Source organism: Macrosteles quadrilineatus, unplaced genomic scaffold (assembly GCF_028750875.1).
Source record: "Macrosteles quadrilineatus isolate MER2022 unplaced genomic scaffold, UCM_ALF_1.0 Scaffold_1__1_contigs__length_201487025, whole genome shotgun sequence".
NCBI lineage: Eukaryota > Metazoa > Arthropoda > Insecta > Hemiptera > Cicadellidae > Macrosteles > Macrosteles quadrilineatus.
Window position 1 is genome coordinate 198,525,656 of NW_026542594.1, and position 25,334 is coordinate 198,550,989.

General features: G+C 35.6%; 1 protein-coding gene across 8 annotated transcripts in view; it reads left to right on the forward strand.

Moving 5' to 3' along the window:
* Positions 1–24,653, forward strand: part of LOC128994051 (receptor-type guanylate cyclase Gyc76C-like) — a 149,619-nt gene extending 124,966 nt beyond the window's left edge. For 5 of the 8 annotated variants that reach the window (XM_054418268.1, XM_054418302.1, XM_054418276.1 and 2 more), the window contains exons 15-29: positions 493–753; positions 1,259–1,330; positions 1,949–2,114; positions 2,598–2,750; positions 3,282–3,397; positions 4,217–4,296; positions 5,134–5,274; positions 5,675–5,798; positions 6,082–6,180; positions 6,577–6,721; positions 7,507–7,660; positions 8,473–8,575; positions 9,360–9,419; positions 11,335–11,583; positions 18,728–22,599. In XM_054418268.1, the coding sequence (XP_054274243.1) occupies positions 493–753; positions 1,259–1,330; positions 1,949–2,114; positions 2,598–2,750; positions 3,282–3,397; positions 4,217–4,296; positions 5,134–5,274; positions 5,675–5,798; positions 6,082–6,180; positions 6,577–6,721; positions 7,507–7,660; positions 8,473–8,575; positions 9,360–9,419; positions 11,335–11,583; positions 18,728–19,003 (2,199 nt within the window). In that variant the 3' untranslated portion in view covers positions 19,004–22,599. Of the gene's footprint in view, positions 1–492; positions 754–1,258; positions 1,331–1,948; positions 2,115–2,597; positions 2,751–3,281; positions 3,398–4,216; positions 4,297–5,133; positions 5,275–5,674; positions 5,799–6,081; positions 6,181–6,576; positions 6,722–7,506; positions 7,661–8,472; positions 8,576–9,359; positions 9,420–11,334; positions 11,584–12,233; positions 13,395–18,727; positions 22,600–24,402 lie in introns of those variants that run through there. The other 3 variants (XM_054418318.1, XM_054418326.1, XM_054418309.1) reach the window with 3 other exon arrangements.
* The last annotated feature ends 681 nt before the right edge of the window (positions 24,654–25,334 follow it).

Sequence of the window (25,334 nt, forward strand, 5' to 3'; positions counted from 1 at the left end):
CCGGTGTAGACAACAAGAAATATATGATTGCCTGGGTAGCCGAGTCTTTATAACGCTCTTTTTCAAATCTGAAAGTCCCTGGTTTGATTCCAAGCGAGATCGCTGCTAGACCCAGATGTCATTTGCCATTGGGCTGTCAAGCTATCTAACAACAGGTCGATGTTAGACAGTAACAAGACCAGTGTTTGGACCGTTCCCTTTCAAAAAATGTAAAAAATACCTCTGGTGTTGATAAATAAATATTATTATAAGTTTCACACAGTTAATAGCATACAAAAACCCTGACATCTAGAGACTTCTAGAGGCTCCCTTGCAGGAGCGTAATTTAAGATTCAAAGTGTTGTGAACTTTTTGTGGCCTATCAATTCTATGAAATTTAATTTGAGATAAGTTGGTTGTGTGTCCATTTCTTCTTCTTACATGTGTTTCATAGGCATCTGCTCTTTCCTCCAAACACCTACTTATGTGCACTATATGATCAATTCATTTCAGACGTCTTTAGTGAGCGCAACGTCAATAGAGTCGAGATGTGGAGGTCAGGTTTTCGCAGCCACTGGACAATACCGAGGTGTCGTCGTGAGGATAAAAGAGCTCAAGTTCTCCAAGAAGAAGGACATCACGCGTGAAACGATGAAGGAAATGCGACGCCTACGAGAGATTAGGCACGATAATATTAACTCTTTCATTGGAGCGTCAGTGGAGCCTATGAGGATACTGATCATAACCGATTACTGCGCTAAGGGTAGTCTGTATGTGAGTATTATAGTTGTCAATTGTTATAGATAATAATTTAACATCTTTATGGAAGGATGTCATCTCTAATGTCCACAGTAGGGGAGCGAGCTGGTCTAGTGGTGAGAACGCGGCACTTCGGTTCCTGGGGTCCCAGGTTCAAATCCCGCCAAATCACCTATGGATTTTATCCAAGTGATAATGCCCTAACCACTAGGTCTAGCCTGAAGTAATGTGAAAAACAATTCCGGGCTCGTGCCTAGCGTCCTAAGACAAAAAAATGTCCACAGTAGCCTACAATGATCACATGTATTTTTAGTGCACACAAATTCCATAGTATTTAGTTATGCTTCTGTCAAGGATATTCACAGATGTGCAGTTTAAAAAAAAAATCTCCTTAACCAAGAAAACGTGTCACACACAGGTTTTGAAACTGAAAATTTTGTTGGTAATTTGTGTGAGTCTAATACCAAATTATCCACACATTTTGTGTAGTAAATTAATCAATAAATTGTGTTTGTTGCAGGATATTGTAGAAAACGAAGATATCAAGTTGGACAAAATGTTCATCGCTTCTCTAGTCAATGATCTCATTAAGGTTTGTTTCTTATAAGAATTTCAAAACTTAAAGTCAATTTCAAAGTACAACAACTAGCTAATCTTTTTTTTATTTACTGAGAAAGATTTAGATTATAGCAGAAAAATGTGACATTGATTCTCACGGTTTGTTAAAATATTTCAGGTTTAGTCACTTTTTAATTTTATAGTCCTATATTAGATTGTTATGTTATGTATAAAATACATAGGTAGTAATGGCCTTTTTTAGTGTTTTTAAGTTGTATAGTCTTTGGAACCACTTTAAGAAAATAATGATACATAATAGTGTTCAATACAAAATGTTATGTGGTTTAATTATTTTAGTAATTTTACCTTTCACAATCTAAACATTTTTCAAATGTTTTTAAGGGGTTTTAATGGAGCTCGGTACTTTAGTCCCTGAGGTCCTGGGTTCAAATCCGGCCAATCACAAATGGATTTTATTTATGTAATAATTCCATGACCTTCTCTTTACCTAGCCTGAAGTAATATGAAAAGGAATTCCTGGCTAAAACCCAGAGGAATACAAAAAAATCTTAGTAACAGATGTAAATGATACAACCCTACCATCACCAAAAATTAACTTCAAACGAAGTAACGCTGACTGTCGTTGCCGCAGGGTATGCTGTACCTACACACGTCTGCCAATATGCCACACGGTAACCTCAAATCCAGCAACTGCGTGGTGACCAGCCGCTGGGTCCTACAAGTCACGGACTTCGGCCTGCACGAGATGCGACAGTGTGCCGAGAACGACAGCATCGGAGAGCACCAGTATTACCGCAGTGTGTATTTTTTTCATACAGATTTTTGTTCCTTTTAGTATTTTAAGTGTTTATTTTATTTAGAATATTATTATGAAGATTTTTCAGCCTGATTGGTATTAAATAAGCTGTGGAACATTTAAAGATGTGGGGGATCATGTGAAAATACATAAACATAACAAGATCAGTTCATAAATCCAGCGAAAGTTGGAAAATCCTAAAAGAAGATTCACACTGAGAGTCAAAACAAAACAAAAGGAATTCTGAAAGGAAACTAAAAATAGAGGTTAAAAAAAACGCAGCCAGAGTTGTCTTGTGTGGGGATGAAATTGTGCGTTTTGTCTGTCTTCTGAATGTTCTATGGCCTACTGTACTTCTTACAAAATAAGCTAACTGCTATACTCTACAATTCAAAATCCTGGCCTAGAGCCTTTCCTTGAACAAAACTAAACAGCTAAATAGCTTTTACAAAGTATAGTTATACATTTTTGTCATTTGTTATAGATCTGTTATGGAAGGCACCCGAGCTCTTGAGAGATCCTCATGCCCCAGTGGACGGAACTCTCAAAGGAGACGTCTACGCCTTCGCAATCATCATGCATGAAATCATCGGCAGGAGGGGACCCTTTGGCGCTTGTGGCTTCGATGAACCTTCAGGTAATCTATGTTAGGTTTTTTTATCTTAAGTGCCAGGTAAAATTAATCTACTTCAGTACATTGTAAAATAGCATTGCTAAGACTCTCAAAATGTGAAAAATTACGTTAGAATGCTATGTGAATGTTTTTAATGTTGAATGCTTGTCAAGAAACTAAAGATTCAATTCAACGGATGTGTGACTCAAATTTGCCTGAAACTGCAGTGGCAGCGCCTTGCAGTTGCTTTGAAAAACAATTTTTTTAATTTTAAAAACTAATTTTGTTGGGTGTATTTTAACCCCAAATAACAGTGAAGGATGAGTGTAGAATAAAGGTAAAATTGAATAAGGTACCTAAGCCGTTTTTTATAGTCTTAGTATCAAACCTCTTTTTTGCCAAATATATTTTTTACACAACCAATTTTCAAGGACAGCTGGGTCTAGTTCAAACCATCCAAAAGCTACAATTGCTCACAACGGTAACTTTTGGTTGAGCAGTTTTTATACTTTTTTAACACACACCTTACGTTACAATATTTGTGACTGTTAACAGAGATCATCAAGATGGTGCGCCAGGTGCCGGGCCCGGGTGAAGCTCCGTTCAGACCTAACCTAGAACAGCTGCGAGACAGTGAGGCTGGACAGGACTATGTGCTGGCTGTCATACAGGCAAGTTGTGATGGTGAAAACAATCAATTTCTAATCTCAAAACTTGCAAGTTTTGTAAGATATAATCTTGTATTTCAGAACCTAAAATGAACGTTTTTACTTACTTGGTTAATGTACAGTTAAAAATAATACAGGTAATATAGGGTTGCCACCGGCTATGGAACCTTGGAAGACCTTGAAAAGCGTGAAATATGCACAAATTTATGTAACCGTGAAAAAATGCATGAAATATGCATACATTTTTTCATTGGACCATAATTTTCAAAATATGAATGTTGCAACCAATGACGGACGCCATCGTAAATAACTCTTGCAGCTTCAGAGTCAACCTCTTCACCTCCCGCCAAACGGTGACATTACCTCATGTTCTTCTTTATTCGTTAAAGTGTGTTGTTTTTTGAAGTAAAGGTTCTTTCAAAGTTTACAAAACAGGCATCAAACAGGGATGTTGTAAAAAACCCTATAAGTTGTCATTCATTTAAAAATATTTGAGCTGAATTAATTGTTTTACAAAAAGAGCTTGAACGATTTTTATTACAATTTAGTATGTGTTATAGTCCTTTAAACTCCCAATGCTGTAAAAATCAGGGTTGAAAAGTTTAACAATTTTTGCATTTTTACTCAAATATATCGTAGATATACCAGTATATATATAATCCGTTATTATTTAACAATTTTAAGTTTAACAAGTTTAAAAATTTTTGCATTTTTACTCAAATATATCGTAGATATACCAGTACATATATATTATTATGTATTATGATTGCTGAATGAATAACTATCTGTTCTTCGTTGAAGTATTCTTTCTGATTTCCACAGGAATGTTGGGCAGAACAGCCAGAACTGAGGCCAGACTTCCGCACGATAAGAGCGTCTCTCAAGAACATGCGGGAAGGCAAGTGAGTGATTCCTACTCTTTTGTATCTCTGACACAAGAAGTCGTAAGGTAGTAGAGATTCCTAACTTTGTATCTTAAATAAAGAGCTACGATGGGACCTGTGCAAGCTTTGCATATTTTAATAGGATTCAAAACCTGTTTCTGAGTCTTAAACAAATTCAATGCAATACCCTTAACTTTTCAAATATTATGTTTCTTTGAGATCGTTATAAGATGAATAAAACTACTAATTTACAGTTAATAAATTAAATTTGTTGCTTTTAGATCTACACCATTAAAGATAATGTAGTAATAGTTATCAAAAATGTAGCCTGGCTTAAAATACATTTTCATAAACTGTTTTCTCCTTTGTTTACTAATTATCGAAACATTTAACTGGAGGATCAGTTGTTCATATTTAAATGTTCTAAAGAAAGTTGTTCACAATCACTGAATTTAAAAGTTAACTCTAGATATAAATTGAATAAAACATTTTTAGTAACCATTTGTCATTACGCTAGATCATAAACTGTAAAATTACACCTCAGTCGTACAAATCCGTTAAGTAGGGCGTCTAAATAAGGGATGTAACAGAGAAGACCCTTTGTATGAAGATTATAGATTTCATTTCGAAGGAAGGGGTTCTACAAATTTTTAACCAAAACGTACAAAGAGTGAAAAATAAATTAGTTTAGTCCAAATTCACACAGCTCGTGTGCTCAAATTTGTCACTTGTACCTTGGCCTTCACAAAAGGTTCAAAATATAATTGCCGTAGGTGAATCCAATCAATTGGCACCACCCTCTGATTAATAATTGGTTCCATCACGTTTGAACTTGTTAACTTGTTTGTTGTTTAGACAGAAGAACATTATGGATCAGATGATGGACATGATGGAGAAGTACGCCAACAATTTGGAGGACCTCGTCAACCAGAGAACACTAGAGGTGTACGAGGAGAAGCGGAAAACGGAGGATTTGCTGCATCGGATGTTACCTGCGTAAGTAGAACCTGAGATAACTGTTTCAAGCAACGTTTGATTCATGTTAACTTAATACATAAGTAAAACATATATTCGCCTTTTGTAATGTACGGTGGACCCAGAAAACCATTGTAGTAAAATGAAATAAAATAAATAATACCTTTATCTAGCCTGTGTAAATCTGATGCAAAGCTCAGTTTTACATGAAAACTGTTGACAAAATACTAAAAATTGTGCTTAAGTGGCTTAGCGGGTTAGAAGAAGACCTAATCGCAGAACATGATTCATATTTGGTGTAAGACTTAAGAGATTAGACGGTTGAAAAAATTACAGATTCATTGACCGTCAATTAATAAGAAAACATATCTTACACTGTTTGAAGTAACTGATCATTAATCGATTAATGACAATTTTCCAGGCCTGTGGCAGCAAGACTAACGCGAGGATTTGGTGTGGAACCGGAGTCATTTGACCTTGTTACCATCTACTTTAGTGATATCGTAGGCTTCACACAAATGTCCGCTGAAAGCACACCTCTGCAGGTTTGTATTTATTTATTTTATACAGAGATTTCAATATAAATAAACAATTTGATTTTTTTACATATAATTTTAACCTGTAGGCCACAGGTGTTGTAAATGCCTGAACAGCTGATTCATTCGTAATATTTTTTGTTTGTTTTGAATCTGTTGCGTAAGGTTTGATATTTTTCAACAGGAAACTCATCTCATCTTGCTGATATTTTGTTTTGATGGGGTTTAACAAATTTTTTTCCCCCCAATCGAACTTGTGTGTGTGTGTGTGTGACCCGTTTTATCTTTTCAGGTGGTAAACTTCTTGAACGACCTGTACACATTGTTTGACAGAATCATCAAAGGTTACGACGTCTACAAAGTAGAGACTATCGGAGACGCTTACATGGTCGTAAGTATTCCGTTTGTTATCATAAAAAATGTCATGCTGCAAACATGGGCACTAAGCGGTTTTCTAGTGGGGCCTAGTCTTATTATTGAATTTTTATTGTAACAGGTTTATAAAAATCATTATGTCAAGGTCAGGAGTCCAATTTCATTTAGTTTTGATCTTATGATAAAAATGTTTTGATTACCTGTATTTTTGTAGCCTAAACCAGGTAAGTAAAATAGGTTAGTGTTAGGTTTTGAGATTCAAGATTTAGGATGTTATTCATCTGGTATTTTTAAGCTTTGGTTTCAGTTTTGAGATTCAAAGTTTCTGGTTTCAACCATACCTAGCTCCAGTACATGATTTCTAAAGTTAAGCACTGATTGAATAAGAATAACACTACAGTGACATGGTCAGGTTTCAGGGCTGCCTATCCGCAACGGAGACAAGCACGTCGGGGAGATCGCCTCCATGTCACTGGATCTACTAGAGGCTGTCAAGAACTATCAGATTGCTCATCGGCCCCACGACACCTTGCAGCTGCGGATAGGAGTACACACTGGTGAGTCAACTCTCACTATGACCATGCACTTTCATCTGTGATATGTGGCTGGAAATATTCTTGTGACGAGCAATTAAGACCTAGTGCAATGAGCACTGTGCAAAAATTCCTCTCGTACAGGGTCTTCCTCCACCGTGAGAGTTGTAGTATATGAGAGGGTGTTGGAATTTTCCCTAGACACCAGCGACTAGCTAGACAGCAATTAAGTAAAAAAAGAAACGTCTTTAACACTTAAAAGTAAAACATATATTTATGCTTATACTGTTACAAGACGGTAAATATACAAAAAAGATGGTAAGTGGTAGGTGGAGTACCACTTACCATCTTTTTTGTATATTTACCGTCTTGTGAGTAACAGTATAAGCGTAAATATATGTTTTACTTTTAAGTATTATAAGAAGTTTTTTTTTTTTTTTTTACTTTCCGTAAATTTAATAACACGTACAATGCTGATCAAGAAGTTATTTAGCAATTAAGTGTACCATAGAATGTGTCCTCTGTACCTCATTTCTCTCTAATAGCATAGACGGGAATAGTCCGTTTAAAAAATTAGTCACATAGGCAACAAGCTTTTTTTTAAACTTTAGTCAATAAATAGTAAGGAATAAGTTTGTATTTCATAAGAATTGTACTTGTTTATTTAGGATTTACCTAGATTCCAACTCCAAAATTTGTCCATCACTGATGTTTGTGATATTAGAAAAGTCTTTTTTGAAAATAAATAATATCAACAGAGGAAAAGTAAACATATAGTATTTCAAAACTATTTTGTCGGTCCATCGTAGGTCCGGTGGTTGCTGGTGTGGTGGGGCTGACGATGCCGAGGTATTGTCTGTTTGGCGACACCGTCAACACTGCCTCGCGTATGGAGAGCAACGGACTACCTCTGAAAATACACATCAGCCCTCAGTGTAGACAGGCCTTGATCAAGATTGGAGGGTAAGTAGTATAGAACCATGTTCTCTTTTTAGTTTGTTCAAATTCACAATCACTATACAGGTGTCCTGTAAGTAAACAGCCAAACTCCGGGAAATAGTACTATGGGTCAAAATAAAAAGAGAAACCTTGAAATAATATTTTTCCAAAAACAATTTCTCAATCAGATATCCCACCATTTCGTTTTTTTTACATAGGCCTAAATATTTTATGTTTGAATTTTTCAAACCCATTTTTTTCGAATATAAAACTTGTTACATTTTTTAAGGTAGGTACCAGAGTCATATTTGAAAATGGTGGTTGTTTTAATTTTATGACTTAAATTACAAAAAATCACCAATTTATGAAAAATTTCTAAAATACTTTAATTTGATATTTAAAATTTCTTGTCAACGGACACCAAGTTCATAAAGATAGAATAGTTTGAGGAGGTAATTTACAAAGGTAGGCAATTTACAAAACTTACATTTTGTGAATTATTTAGCCTTTAAAATGGTTCAGCTTTTAACAAAATAAAAAATTAATAGTTCATCACTTGGACCAAAAGCGTCTTTTCGACCATCGCTCATTTTCCAATCTTTGGTTGTTGTAGACTTGAGCTAGTGTAGAAAAGTAACTTTAAGCCCTATTGGTGACCTAATTATCTAAGCCTAATATACTAGACTATACCAGAACTCTGGGGTATTTATTATTTTGGCTGAAGTAGCCTATGCTTTTGTCAATAATGCTGATGTCCCGATGAGTTCTACAAAAGATTTTAGTTTTAGCTATCTTTTTTTCTGCTAATATTTACAAGTTGGCAACACTGATTCCAGATACACCATGGAGGAGCGGGGGGTGGTTCATATGAAGGGGAAGGGGGATGTGTTAACCTATTGGCTGACAGGAGTGACTGAGGGAGCTATCAGACGACGAGAGGTAAGCAGCTACAATTCTTGTAATAGGTTATGTTGAGATAACAGTTTGAAGTAATAGGTTGCAAATTAGGTTTCTCTATTGAAGTGGTTTAAAACGGTATAAGTAACAGTTGTGTTTGAGTAAATATTAGTGCATAACTCAAATAATAGGTAATAGAGTAGTTGATACAAGTTGAAATAATAGGTTAAAGTGTATTAGATTTATCCTTGTAACATGTTATGTTCAGATAACAGTTTGAAGTAATAGGTTTCAACATTGTTTTCTCTGTTGATGTGGTTTGACTGAGAGAAATAACAGTTTGTGTTCAGTTTCGTACTTGAGTCTAGGTTAACTTTTTTAAATATGTATATGGTATTTTGTTACTGTAATGTTGCATTTAAATTAGTTACAATAATTTGGCGCTTCCAAGACAAAGTGGTGTAAGTACGATAAACCTATTTACTTACCCCCCTTCATCTTGCAAGTCACGAACTGTTACTATCTATGAATAACAACTTATTGAAAAATAATACTGAAGGTGAGTTTTAGTATCATTGCATGAGCTGAGCACGGTTGTACTCATAATATGTTCACCACGATTTTTTTTTGTATTATTTTAGTGCTATTTATCTAAAAATCCTTCATTCTTTATCTTATGAACATCGATCAGTAGAGTATTTTTTTCAACTTAAAATAGCTTGATGAACCGTAATTTGGGGCATTTTTCAAAACCCGATTTTATTGGTGCTTCATATTTGAAGAACTTATACTTTAGATCAAATTGCAACATTATTTTACGTTTTAGACTGAGTCGGTGACAATCATCTACCCAAATGATATCATCCAAGAGTCAAACGCAGCTCTGGTAAGGAAATTGACGTTAAATCCAAACATGATGTACATAAATAACCTCATTGTGACGTTTGAACAAGCTTCCTTTCTTGGGCTGTGAAAGGATAAAACAGATGAATTTTGGATACTGAAATAGACATAACATCCATATGGACCAGCTGTCATTAAAATTCCATTAAAAAAGAACGTAGTTGTATGAGCCAGTCACAGAGTATACTTTTATACAAAGTTATGTTTTCTACCTTATATTTAATTACTGAGATAGTTACCATGAAAAGATGTTATAGCTTACAATAAGTCGTCCTTATCAGTTTGACTTGGTTAAAAAGTCTGCATTTTCAATAGGAATCTGTAATTTACATCAGCGCAATCTATCGAAGGCTCAATTCAACCATGTCAATTTGATTTTAAAACTGTCAACATCTTAAACATGGGAATGGAATGTATAGTTCTATCAATATACGCTTCTGAAATAGACATTCCATTCAAATATTCAAGCTGTAGACAGTTTTAGAATTTGACAAACTTTGTTCAATTAACCTCTAAGATTAAGTTGTAAAATATCGTTTTATATGAGTGTACTTCAATCTGCTTATATTTTATGACCTCATATGACCGTCATAGTAGGAAAAACTTAAGAGGAAATATAACTTCATTAGTATCTAGTGCATTATGTGAAAAGCTCGTTACACTAAAATCTGATTCGTTGTAAAACTGGTTACTCCATATTGATGGGATTTCTACTTCAGTATTCAAATTTAATGCTTGTGGTCATTTAAAAATTAATTGTTCGGTGGGATTCCCAGTCTAAAGTACATAGATCTAGTACTTGAACGCGTACATGTTTTAAAAATTTTCATGGCAATAAAATATGGAATTCAATTTATTGTTTTGAGTTCTACTGTGAAAAAGGAAAATTTATCAAATTTCTTTAAATAAAAATTTGTTAATTTAAAGTTAAGTTGCTTTTTCCCTAAATAATTACCCTTAAAATCAATTTAAAATCAAAATCATCATTTTCTAAAAAAAAAAGAAATACCTTATGTGAACGTATTGTAATTTACTAAATTCAGATATGATTTGGGTGTTAACTATGAATTTGTAACTATTATTCTCTTTGATGGAAATAAAAATTTCAATGTTTTATAAACGAGATCGGTGTAATTGGCTCTTAGAAACCTTTTAGTCCAACATGGGTGTTTAATGTTTGCTTTGGTGGAATAAATGGCTTAACTACATTTATGCTTACTATATCTAGTTCAATAGAGCTTTTTGTGCTGTTTGATCTGCTATCATTCAAGGATATCGTTTAAAAGTTCTTCATCATGATGATTCATAAAATTTCATCTGGTATTCAAATTTCCCAAAAAGTTTTCTTACAATGTTTTTTTATTAGTTTGAAAAAACACGTAAGATATCACTAACTTTAGTCAGGATTTCAACACCAAACTAGGGTAAGATCTTGTTTTCAGAAACTTAAATTTCAAAAATTTTACAGGGTAGGGCTGAAGGGCCGAGGACTCCTGCAAAGGGGAGGGGGGGGGGTCAAAGCTGCAACCAGGGTGCTCTACCAGCTTTCCATTTTTCACCCTAAACCAGGACCTTCTACTTCTAGCAGACACTTGTTGTTAATCGTATAGGCAAATAGTGTGTTCATAGTTTTGCATTGTCAAAAGCAATGACTTTGAATCCTTTGCCATCCTCTTTGTTCGGCCATTTAACTTTCATTTCTTTTGTGTTTGATGCATTTTTGTGTTTTTATTTTATTTTGCTGTTTTAATAATTGTTGTTTCAATTGAGAGAGGTTCTACTGTAGAAGATTTTTCCAAAGTTTTGTGGCATTTGGTGATGCAAAAAGACAAACAGGCTTGTATTGAATTTGAATAGTGCCGAAGTAGTCTGATTCTACAAGCGTCGGCTGATTGCAGGTTAACGTCGACGAGCTGCCTCCTCTCTTCTGCCGACCTCATCGCAGTCCCAAACAGATGGGAGAGGATCGTCGGTTAGAGCGGCGCCAGTCCTCGGTGCCGAGGGGCAACTCTGAGGACCGAGGGGTGCCCAACAACTTTCCCGGACCCCTGCGCCGCTTGGTGCGAGAGTCTCACTCTCTAGACCCCTTTCCTGACAAACGGCTGGAGAAGATCGGAACTGTCAAACGCAGCTTGCTCTCGTTACAGGTAGTTAACTTGATTTGGCTAGAGATAGGTTATGAATAACTCAAAGAATAGTAATTTTGCCGATAACTTCCTCTTGTTAAAATACCTTGAATCCAGACCTTTATTTTTGGTCTTAATAAACGCTTTTCACAATCTCGTAAGTATATGCGTTCCCTCTTAAACCATTTTTGTATCTGCCTCTTGGGTCTCAGGGTGAACGGTCGCCCTTCCCCCCCCCTCCCCCTCCCCCTCTTTCATCTACCTCTGACTTAGTGATTCAAGGATACAAAAACTTATACAGATACTATTTTTTTGCTTGTATTTCTTTTTAAGCTACCGTATACAATTTATTTTTTAATTTTTGTATGATTTCCTAGGTATTTTTTTGTTCTACGTAGTTAAAATGAGTTCTGTTTGCTTCGTCAGTTTGACTCCTAAACTGATAATTAATTTGCTAGTAGTAGGTATACCTTTTTGTAGAGCTATAGAATTGATCAAGGGAATAAACTACGTATTCATTACTGTTTGTACGCATCGTTATTCTATTTGCTCTGTATTTAACCACTGAGCATTAAACTGATAAATGTTTTTTTTAAGGAAATGAGTGGTGAAGTTTGGTTTTCCCTAGAGAGTTTTAGTTATAAGTTCTGAATATATTTTATTGTTTTCAGAGTGACTAACAAAAGGGATTGGTCTGACTAATATATTTGAGGTAAAACTAACGAGTTCGCGCATGTATGGAAGCTGGTCAATTATGCAAATTGTAATTTCGCTTAACCTATTCAATCAACATTGGTTAGATAAAGGAAGACTGTAAATATACTATTTAGTTGTGGGTTGGAACTTGCATGAAATGGTGATCAAGGGTTAGTGAAGTATATCATCGCACTTGCTTGGTTGTTTTTGTTATTTGGAAGAATGTTTTGAAGGCTTCAAAGGTTGTATTTGTAAATACTGTAAAACAAAGTGTAAGGACCATATTGTTGGACAATGTTGTGGAATGATACTATTCCAATAATGATTTGGAATTATATTACTTTATTATTTTTAATACAGTACTACAGGGAGCATCATAATTTTTGTTTGTATGCTAAGATAAAAAAATATACCAAGTATTTATATTAAGTCAGGTGCTTCATTATATGCAAGGTGTACCTAAGCTGATTGTCCCAGAATACCTCAACCATTCTTCATATTACAGTAGACTCCCTCTTATCCGGACACCTTTTAACTGGACATCGGTTTAACCGGACTACACTCGACGGAAATGACATATCTTTAACCGGACAATTTTTATCAGCACATTGGTTTAACCGGACTAGATCGGCAGGAAATGGCCGGTGCTGAAACAATTGTTCTCGTGGGAAAGATTTGAGAGCAGTAATCACATATCTAAATACAATGCTCTCCTAAATTTAAGTCGAATATCACCGTATACGGTCCGTTTTAACGAGTTTTTGGGGACGTCGGCTTAACAAAAACAAAACCTAGCGCATACCGTGACGAAGAGGCAAGTCACTTAAAAGAGATCTATCTGAACCCCCTGAAAGCATTTCAGATCTCAGGGTCTATTGCTGATAAAGCCATCATGACTGCTAGAAAAAAAGATTATGACCTAAAATTGAGAAATCTTCAACAAAAAGCTATATCCAACCATATTGCTCGATCACAAAATAAATCCAAAGCATTGTGGAATGTCGTAAACTCTGAGCGTAAAACCAAACAATCACTGGAACACAAATTTCAACTAAAAATAGACTAGATAAAAATAGATAGATAGCTGGAAGAAAATCCTAAAACTATAGCAAACCATCTCAACCTCTACTTCTCTCAGATTGGCGAAAAAACTCTAACCACAAATCAACAGCCAAATCACTCACCATGCATAGATACAAACCCACGTCAATTTCAGTTTCAACCCGTAACCATCAGAGATGTAAAAGACGCCATAGAAACCTTAAAACTAAAGATGGGCCGATACCAAAAACTGTCGATACCGATACCGATACCACCAAAGTACTCTCGATACCTATCGATACCGATACTTCCGATACCTATCTTTTTTGCACAGTTTCTTCCACTAATAATATTATAAACTGTTATACCATAAAAAAAACACAATATGTATGTGTATAAAACTTATATTTTGGTGTTAAAGGTTTATTATTAATTGCAAAAACAATTGCAAAAATATGGAACTAAGTGTTTATTTTAAAATAGGCCTACTGTAAATGTTTGAATTTGACTAAAGCATGAGATTTAATAGTTTCCTCTAATTTATAAATAGGCTTATATAATTATTTATCTGTCATTTGTCAGTTTTTGTATTTATTTGAAATTGCATCAATTGTCTTAGTTAACTCATTAAGCTATAAATTTTAAAAAGATTATGTACATCTTGGCCTACAAATACTATGTAAGTTTTTTTCCCCTAAGAGAGTAAAAACGAACTTCCTATATAATGAGAGTTTCTCACTAGTTGTATGAAAAACAGTTATATATCTTCAAAATTTGTTTAACTATGAAAAAGTCACCAAGTCTAGCTGAAAACACGTTCATAAATGAGGATATTTTTGAAATACAGAATAACTAATCAAACAACCTTTTTATTTTTAACACTTTTATTTCTTGACTTTTCTTCCTTGAAAATGTCAACAGTTTTCACTTATTTTAAATAAAGATTATCACTTATAATTTCTCGAAAGAAATCTACGTGTGAGCTATGAAGAGCAGACAAGAGACATACGTCACTGCCACAAAAACTATTCTCTACTGTGAATGAATGAACTGAGTGTTTATTTAGTGTGAAGCCCCGCCCACCGTCTAACGGGACATGGGGTAAGAAAAGAGAAAGTTTGCTCTAAAGCCTGGTTCACATGCCCTCCCTCACCCTCGGCGTCAGTCGCTTGCAGAGTTCCATTACACAAACGTTTCTGAGTGTTAATTATTTTAAAACACTGTAAATGTTTGAATTTTACTGTGATGAGATCTAATAAAGTTTCCTCTAATTTATAAATAGGCTTAGGCCTACAAGTATTAATCTAAGTCATTTGACAGTTTTTGTATTTATTTTTAAAAGCAATTAATTGCAGTTATACTTTAAAAAAAACTACATACATCTTGGCCTATAAATACTTTTTGTAAGGAGAGTATTTTCTCTATAGTGAGTAAAACGATCGTGGTCAAGCATTGACTGTGTTCAAACAGCACACTGTCAATTTTTACAAAAGTATTTTGACTGAAACCTGGTATTTTTTAAAGAGATTGTAGAATAAGTCGACGTATGTGAAGAAAAGTATGGCAATAGATAAGTTTTACTTTTAGCCTACAATTGAGATTATGTTTTGGGACTAGAATCTCCAAAAGAGTGCTTTTATAAAACATGAAAACATGTCATAGTTTTATTTAGTAACAAAAGTGTTTGACTATGTTCCCGATGATACCAAGAGTATAGGTTCGGCAGAGTGGATTCACTGTGAACCGGCCTCCTGGCCCTTATGCACGACGTCACTACAACTTCCGTGTAGGGGTGTCAAACATGGATCGGAACAATCGATGTTTTGAACCTGTCTGTAACTAACCTAGTTTTTTTATACTTTAATACTCATTATGCATAAACGAACACGTACTACATATTGGATCTCGAATCACGATAAATTACCGATACCCTTCCCACCCACAATAAGCAGTAAGCACATAAAACGATGTCTAAGCAACCGTCATTTGCCCCATTGAAACACGTAAGTCGATTGGCTGACATGGTAATGCATTGTCGCCTCCTGGCCAATGAGAACTTTTGTTACATACTTTTATTGTCAACATTCACCATTTCTTATAACATTACAAAATCTACATGGACTAAGGCTTATGATATTTTTCAATAAATGCATTGTGTCATAGTAGCACTTAAAACTTCACTAAACTCTTTAATCAGGTAGATAGTACAGATAAATATGGACCTACTTTTTGGCGCAATATAAAGCAAGCCTAACCATACGACGATGACGATGTTAAAGTTTAATCGTTGAGTATAATTTTTCTAATGATGCGTATAATGCAGGGAGGAAACTGAACATTTTGACGTGTTTAGGTTATTTATTTTGTACTAAAAATAAAAATAATACATCTAAATGTCTGACTTATTGATACAGACATTGTTTAGTATAATTAATTTTAATTGTTGGCAGGACATTCACGCGCCGGTTGTCTAGTGAGTTGAGTCTGACATCTTGAAATGTAGATTGTGTTGTGCAATGAGCTGAAGCTAAACAATGTCACCGGCACCGTCGCTGTTTTGAACTAGATAGTTTCTAAGTTGGCTATGAAAATCGGGTGTCGGTTTCATCGGAATCGACTTTTGACAATCGAGTCTTGGTACCGAACCGATACCAATGTCCAAGTGGTAACCAATGGATGGTGGTATCGATGACGATAATCGACACATCCCTTTTTAGAATCAAATTGAAATTTCAATGCATCGCCCTCGCTGCACACCACTACCTATCACTATCACCCAGTGTCAGCTGTCGCTGTCAGTGAAATGGATGACGCAAGCGATGTCTAGGTTGCCGATTATTATTAGGCCTAGTATGTCAATATTGAAAGGGGTTAAGGGATTAAATAAAACTCAAACATTTTCCGTTCTTATTATTTACTTGTCAAATATCAACAAAATCGGCTTAACCTCTACTACTCGACTCGAGTTGCGAGTGTATTTAATAAGTAGGCAAACAGCTAGGATTCGTAACGGCAACGGCAATTTACCCGCTCGGCGCTCTGACTGAAGATTCGTAGCATTCAGTGGTTCAGTGTCAGTATTGGTATCGAACCCAAAACAGGCAAGTATCGAGTATCGACGATACCTCGATACCGCTGGTATCGAGAGTATTTTGGTATCGAGTATCGGTATCGGCCCACCTCTACTTAAAACCCAAGCTATCGTGTGGAATTGACGAGATCCCAGCTAAAGCTGTAAAACACTGTGCAAATCAACTTGTGATTCCGTTAGCAACTATCATCAATAAATCTTTTTCGCTAAGCCAGTTCCCATCCTTGCTGAAGATCTCAAAAATATACCCTAAACACGAAAAAGGCTCTGCTACAGATGTTGAAAACTACCGCCCTATTTCACTCATATCCGTATTCTCCAAAGTAATTGAAAAAATTGTTCTAACCCAATTAATGGCTTTTTTTGCAGAAGAAAAACTCATCAGCCAAAACCAACATGGATTCATTAAGGGAAGGTCCACATCAAGTGCAGTTACAAATATTGTCGAGTTCATCATCGACCAGCTAGAAGAACGCAAACATGCCTCAGCAGTAATGCTTGACTACAGCAAGGCATTTGATTGTCTGGGCCACAAGCTAATCACAAGAAAACTAGCATCCCTGGGAATTAAAGGCAGGGCAAATGCATGGTTTGCTAACTACCTTCACGGACGAACGCAGGTTGTCGAAACTCAAGAATCATCCAATGGAATGAAGAAAACATACATATCAGAGCCACAGCCGGTCAAGAGAGGAGTACCACAAGGGTCTGTGCTTGGCCCTGTCTTGTATGTTCTATTTACAAATGACTTCCCTAGCATGATCAAGGAAAACAGTACGTCTGAATGTATCATGTACGCAGACGATACTACTATCCTCTTACACAACAACAGTGCAGAACATCTGAACACAGACTCTCTCACCACACTCACCAGAGCAAAAATCTACTGCAAACAAAATGATCTGGCCCTCAACCATACAAAAACTGTTCGAATTAATTTCAGCCGTAAAACAGAGCAAATAGCTGACCGATGTGAAAACTGTACAAAATTTCAAATTATTAGGAATTACACTAGATACTGGCCTTACCTGGAACAATCACATCGATGATCTTTGTAAGAAACTCAGAACTGGTGTATACGTGGTGAGAAGAATTAGATGGATTGGTGATTTATTATCAGCAAAAACAGCGTACCATGCTTTAATGGAGTAGCATATACAATATGGTCTTGTTGTCTGGGACGGGACTGCTGAAAGCAACCTTAACAGAGTATTGAAGCTGCAGGAAAAAGCCATACGTATACTTGCCAACCTTCAAACCTGAGGCAGCTGCAGGGAAGCTTTCAGATCGCTTGGTATTCTAACTGTTGTAAATCTTTACATCAAAGCAGTAGTCCTTCTAGTGAGTGAGTCTGATCTGCCAAAAAGTGCAAATTTTCACGCTTACAACACCAGGCGAGGAAACGACTTCATTCTGCCAGTACATCATACCACGCAGTACGCCAGAAAACCATCCTACACTGGCCGCAAAGTCCACAATAGCCTACCACCATCACTGAAGTCACTGAAGGGAAAACCGCTGAAAACACAACTTCACAAGTGGCTGATAGACAGACCTGCCTACTCCTTGAAGGAATTCCTTGAATCCGATCTGAATCATTACCTTGAAGTAAATTTTTCATGACATTGTAAAAAAAAAAAAAACTTGTAGCCTACTAGTTTTAAGTTATATTATTGTATTTTTATTGACGCCATTGTATTATTCTTAACGAAACTAAAAAATAAAGAATGATTTGATTTGATTTAACCAGAAAACCCGTTATCCAGACTGGCATTGGTCCCGAGGAGTCCGGGTAAGAGGGAGTCTACTGTACTAAGATAATTTATTTTTTTCATAAATGACATAGTATTTGATTAGTTGGATTAATGTTAGTTTACTGTTTGGGTTTTCAATTATTTTATAGTCTTTTGTACATTTCATATTTTAGATTTTCAAGATATACTTCCCTTTCCTGTAATAAGCGTCTAGTGTAAGATATCAATATTGATATGTCTTATAATATATGTTATTTTTTTTTTACTCCATCCTTATGTACAATGTTGACTTTATTTACACTTTTGCCCGTTTTGGATACGCTCATCGCCGGCTAATCAGTACAACAATACAATAGTCTCGTCGTATGATGGACACGATTGGTGCAAATACTTAACCCGATTACTGGAAACGTCAAACTTAATTTTTCGGGCCAAATTTGTTAAAATCTTTTTTGTCTTGAGATGGTTTGGATTGGCGATCCAGATGATCGAGGTTCGGATAATTTGAGTTCTACTGAAATTAAGTACTTTAAACCTTCTATCAAGGATTTCACACAAAGTAACCAACATTGTGATTCCCTAGGAAAACAACCTGATGACCTGTAACGGGCCCAATGGAGAGCGAGTGGTTGGCAACGGAGGTCTAGTGTGCGATCCTCTTCTGGACCACAAGCGATGGCACTCATTGGAGGACATGCCACTTGACAACGTCTCCGCCTCCAAGAAGATCATCACTCGCTCGTCCATCCGCTCGTGGCTGTTCGGACTGTTCAACAACAACGGGTGTCGCAGTGACTTGAACCTCCGCAAGAACTGTACCTACACGGAGATGCAGGCGGAGAAGGAGAGTATTGTATGACCCGGGGAGCTACACATGTAGTGGGTCATTGTCTAGTCGGAAATGTATGTAGAGTTTGTCAAGCTAAGCAACGGTTGAGTCTCAATAATTCGACCTAAAACCGGTATCAGAAAATACTAAAAGCTGGATACACATTGAAATGAAAAAAATTTCTACGTTGTAAAACCGATTTGAGGTTTTAATTTTATCTTTCGCTAACTACTAACTATTCCTACACAGAAACATAAAATACAAGGTGTCCCAAAAAAAATTTTTTTTTTAAATTGCAATTCATCTTTTTAATGTTATAGGAAAATAGTTTAAGTTCTCGTTTTAATTCTTATCTCTAAATCCAACAGTTTTTGAGATACCAATGGTGGCACAGTTGGGTTGTTCACCTTGTATACAGGGTTGTCAATCATATATAATTGTGTTGTGCAGTACGCCAAAACAATAAGAAAGTACAGTCAAGCACAGTTCTCTAAAGCATGGTGCTCATTTCCCGAATACATTCAGGAGCAAGGAAAGGAATCGTTTTGACACTCTCCCGATTGTGTACCTTACCACTAAAAAAAACATGTGATTTCACAGTCTTTAATCGTCCACAGGTATAAAGAAGGTCGTATAACCGAAGTCGCTTAATTGAGACTCTACTGTCAAAAGAAAATTTATCAGGAGTAAATTGTTTTATAACCGAGACAGTAGAAATATTGAAGAATTTAAATGCAGATGTAGAATAGTGGAGCGAGGTATGTCCACAATGATCAGAAATTTAATTTGAGATGTAATAAACTCTCAATTCAGGATTGGCCAATTTGATTTAAAAAAATCAAATTTATCTTAGGCCTACATAAATATGTCTAAATCATAGTTTCTTTTAGTTTTTTTCTTGTTTTGTTCACCAAAATATATGATTTATGGTGAAATGATAATCGGGGATTGCATAAGCGCTTAGGGTGAAATTTGTTTAATTTCATCTGTGTGTTTCTTGAGTGCTGTTTTTGTGGTTGATTTTTTATGCAAACAAGTCTTGCTTTTAACCAAACAACTTTGCTCATTTTCACTCATTTATTGAGCAGTTGGTGTTTTAATTAGTACAGTACATGCTTTGAAGGAAAACAAAATATTTATATATTGGTTCAATGTTCGATCAGCATAAAATATTTTTTCATATACAGTAGACTCTCGCCCATCCGGACTAATGTGGCGGACGTCCGGTACGGTGCGAAAAATCCGGACTATCGAGAGACGAGCAAATACAGTACTGTATATAGCCGTTATTTCAATTTTGTTCCAGGTCCACAGTATTGATAGCTGGGGAAATGCAGTTCCACCGGTAATAAGTTTTACTGTCGTGTTATCCCAGTTTTTGATTATCCGAGGTAGTCTCGGTCCCGTTTAGCTCAGATAATCGGACTACTACTGTACTGTGCCGCAAAAAAAATCACGATTGCCGATCCGGACTAGCGAAAGTAAGGACAAGGCTGATCCGGATGAGCGTGAGTCTACTGTATTTGAATTTGTACTAAATTTTTGTATGTAGATAACAGTTTGTTCTGTTAGTGTGTAGATAATAGATTCAGGTACAACTAATTCTATAAATTTACTAATAATATTTTTAAGTAATCTACAAAAAAGAGGAACATTTGAATTTTGAGGATAACAATATTTTTGGGTATCAATCAAGTAAAACTGTAATACTACTGAGAAAGATCTTGTAAAGATTGTGAGTGTTTGGTGCTTTATGGATTTGTACGTCGCGGGACTGATATAAGTCAGTCGCCAGCAATTGTGATATCTTGAGCCTAGTGTTAAGTTTTGTCAATTTTTGGAATGGTGCGATCGCTTTTCAGAGGCCTTATTTTTCAATATAGTCAATGAATGCATGAACTGTAAGGTCTGTAAAACCCCATTTTTTATAACGGTGAGATTTTACACTGGTTTTACAATCATTTAATGGTCTCATTTACTTATAAAATAATGATTGTAAATGTACAAAACCATCATTGTTTTCTTTTTGTATCTTTTCCTTCTACTTTCAAGGATTATTATCTAATAAAATTTAGAACTTAGTTCGGTCACTAAGCACTAAATAAAGTATACAACACTTAAACAACCAGTTTTGACCTTACTGTTTATGTTTTCATTGCTTTTGTCGAAGTTTTGTAAAATGTTCACTATATCAAGTGCCTGTTTGGACTATACAATCTTAAAACTGTATTACGTTATACAAATGTAATATTGTATTTATTTTTTAGTTCAAAGTAAGCATTGTAAAAATTTATGTTGTGATACATGTAAAGTATGATTGTTTATATTTTGTTGTGATTGGTCTAAAATTATTCTAAAATGTTATGTCGATATTGTGATTCTATATCTTCTCTTTGTTATTTGTACAATTTATATTTCAATTTTGTTATTTTTTATGGATAATACATTTATCTTTATTTTTCTTGTTGCTTGTACTTCTGATTACCTTTTTAACAATGTCGGTGCTATATAGTTAGAATTTTCCCCTTTATCGCTATATTTTGCGGATAGTAACATCTTTGTACTTTAACGATTCAGTTATCTATTATTTTTTCATGTTTTTAATAGTTTCAACTAAACAAATACCGTATCAACGTTAAAAAGCTATGAACGTTTATACTCTTTTCTTTTCATTTAGTTTTTTCCCAAAATTTGTTTAGTGTACTTTACTCTAAAATAACTTTCCTTTTGTGTTCCCTTGAATGTAGTTGAAAATATGAGAGGGCTTCAGCATATCAGTGGTGCCTAGTGTCAATTATTTGTTCATTGTTATTTTGGATTTGAAGGTAACCTTAAAAGTTCTGTAGTTTAAATTAAATAAATGTTGGAACAAAATATTTCTTGTAAAAAAGCCCCCACAAACTGGAATATTAACCTTCAATGGTTTTCTTACATTTCTCTCTGGGATTAAACGTTTTCTCACCTTTTACAATATTTTAAATTTAATTTTATATTTCCCCCTTAAACCTGGATGCTAAGTATAATAGACTGTTATATATCCTAAGTGTCTCAAAAAGTGAAAGCCGATCATGTGCAATTGTACTGATAATATATTTTTATATTAATCATTTCAACACAAGTTGCTGTTTTCTCGACTGCTAGAGTCGAGAGAACTAATTTTGCTACAAAGTCGTTTGCATTCCCTTTCAAATACAGGTACGATAGTTAACCCCCAAGTTATTTAAATAACCGACTTTGGGGATTTTGTGATAAAAGTAGTGTAAGTCATGTAAATATTTAGTTGTCGATAGTTTTTGTAAGTTTTAGTTTATTTACAATTACGTTGCCATATTGTTATTTTAGTCTCGATTTTATAATTTATTGTTTTCTCTTGTCGTTTTCGCCATGAAAATATAGGGTGGTAAATTTTGTGGCCATATAAGTTTATGTATTAACTGTACAGTTATCCTTACTGTTGTATATATACCCACGTTATTATAAGTGTCTATTTGTTAATGTTGTTGTTTGTATTTTATAAAATATTACAGTTGAAAATTGCTGGATACTCTGATGATGTTAAAAGTTTATAAATTGCTGTGTATAATTTCAAGTTATAAATGTAAATAAATTATGCCACTGTGAATTTCATGTGGTTATTGCACCCTTTCTCTATTGAAGTTTTGATGTTAAGCTTGGTTCCTATGGCTGAGTATAAACATATCAGAATCATCTCTTATTTTCACAATTATGTGTTGTTTTCCTAGTTCAGTGTTTCAAATCACGGGTATATCCTTAACCACATTTGCAAACGCAATAGTACTCAATTTTTCATTCATATAATATAACAGCGACGCACACCGGTTTTTAACCATAGACTGAAGTCGCATACTTGCGTCCACACCACTTTTAACTCCAGGCCGCAGCCTAGTAGAGTACGCGCAAGCAGTCTGGGCATGTGGCTCTGTCTCTACTAGCCGTCCTGTGTACACTTTACCCACCACCCTCCACCTCACCTAGCCATGAAGACAGCTGAACAACTCCAGGCCGCAGCCTAGTAGAGTACGCGCAAGCAGTCTGGGCATGTGGCTCTGTCTCTACTGGCCGTCCTGTGTACACTTTACCCACCACCCTCCACCTCACCTAGCCATGAAGACAGCTGAACAACTCCAGGCCGCAGCCTAGTAGAGTACACGCAAGCAGTCTGGGCATGTGGCTCTGTCTCTACTAGCCGTCCTGTGTACACTTTACCCACCACCCTCCACCTCACCTAGCCATGAAGACAGCTGAACAACCCCAGAGCCGTGTGGGCCTAATGTTTTTGGAAATGAGCAAAAGACACTTCCCCAACACCCCGTGCCCTAGCGCGGCCACGCGCCCAGACTAAATGTGACTACTGTAGAACAATGTTATTTGGCTATAACAACCACTGTTTTCACCAACACTAACTATTTTCTTCTTTTTACATTTCAAATACAAAAATCCAGCACATTCAGCTACAGTAGTCACAAAATCCATCTCAAAACTGAATCTATACCCGACTTGTTTAGCAACATGCTCGACAGTGTGTGGGGGATTTATCGGGGGTCTATGTGTAATATTAAAATGTATACCTCGGTCTGTGGCAATCGGTAGCGAATTTGTTAATTCATTCCGTTCGGCATTCACTATTCATCAACGCTTTTTTTTTAGGGAGGTGTAAGCTCTGACAAACCAGGCTGCAAGTTATGGCATAAAGTAAGAATTCTCTAAGAGCACGCATTAGGAAGCGTTGGGTAACCATTATGAACTCCAAACTCCACCCACAAAACACGACATCTACAGTGCACCGGACAGAACTAACGATAAAATTGGCTTCAGATGTTCCATAAGGATGGGAAATCTACTAAGGGAGTATGTTTTATCTATGGTAAAACCATAAAAACATTGTAATACATGAGGACGAGGGGGGTGGGCTTTGTCCTAGACACAAGCAACTAGTACTACCAAGGGCGTCTTTAACTCCAGGCCGGCCTTCAAAATAGCAACATCGCAAGTAGGGTTGTAACAGCTGTTGTTTTGTTTGGAGGCAGCTAATGGTATTTGTGTATGTTTTTAAGAATATGAGCTTGGTTACTGGGCTATGAAAATATGTACTTCACTTTAAATGTACAAAAATAGATTTTCAATTTAAATACTGTTTTGGTTTTTAATTCGATGTTTTATTTTCAATCTTTCAATAAATTTATGTTCATAAATTAAAATTTTAAAGAATAATATACGAATTAATGAGCTGGTGTGACCTGTCTGCCATGTTATCTTGCCGATTCTACTAGGCCGCGGCCTGGAGTTAAAGGTGGCCGTGGTACTACACACCACTTAAGTGTACCAATCTTTCCTCTAGGAACTTATTACTTCTCTGTGGTTTTGTGGTTCTGGTAGTACTAATGAAAATGAAATCTCTTTGATTGCAGGTAGCAAACTACTGTTCTTTTGGACTAAATCCATGTGTGGAAAGGCCATTTAAAAACAAAGTAGTGTGGAAAAAAATACCTCCCTATACAACACTTTAGCCTACTGACTCAATGAAATAGTTATGTGAACAAAGATTTAGTGACTGGTTTGCAGCGTCTCATTCAATGCTAAAATTAACTGTATCAGCTGTTATATATGCTATGCGTAAAAGTTAGATATATAATGTTGTCATGTTGTCACCCTGCGAGGTGACTCAGGGTGGGAAGTTCTTCTTGGAGATGCTCTCTCTCTCTTAAGATGGCTTTATCGAAATAAAGATGTTGTTTCCTCCACTTGGGTTTTTATTTAATAAAAACCCATATTAAACATCAGCAATCTGACACATAAGTTACTTTCTCCCATTAGCTTGTCAACAATTTGTAAAATGGGTGGTAGGATTAACTACAATGTTTTTTGGGGCGAAATCACAAAAACCTTTTCTGATTACGAACTGTAATTTTAAAGCGATTGGGGGGGGGGGGTTATACCATTTTGTTTCAAATCCAAAGGTCTATAACACACTAAATTTTAAACAAAATGATTGAGTTTTTAGTTTTTTTAAATTTAAATGTTTGATATTTTATGAGTTTTATGAAAAAAACCTCTAATTAAAAATCTAAATTTCAAAGAAATAAAAAAAAACACCTGGATACCATGAATTAGTATCCACGTACAAGATTTCATCTAAATCGGACCACAGGTGTGGACTGTGTACACGAACACGTCCACATATGCACACAAACACACAGACATCACTTGGAAAACCACGTTTTGGGGTTTGGGGGGATCCAAAACTGATATAGCCACCAAAAACTCTGAAATGTTGCCGAAAATACTACTTAAAACATTTTTGACAGCAAGACTGATTGTGCAAATAATATTATATGTTACT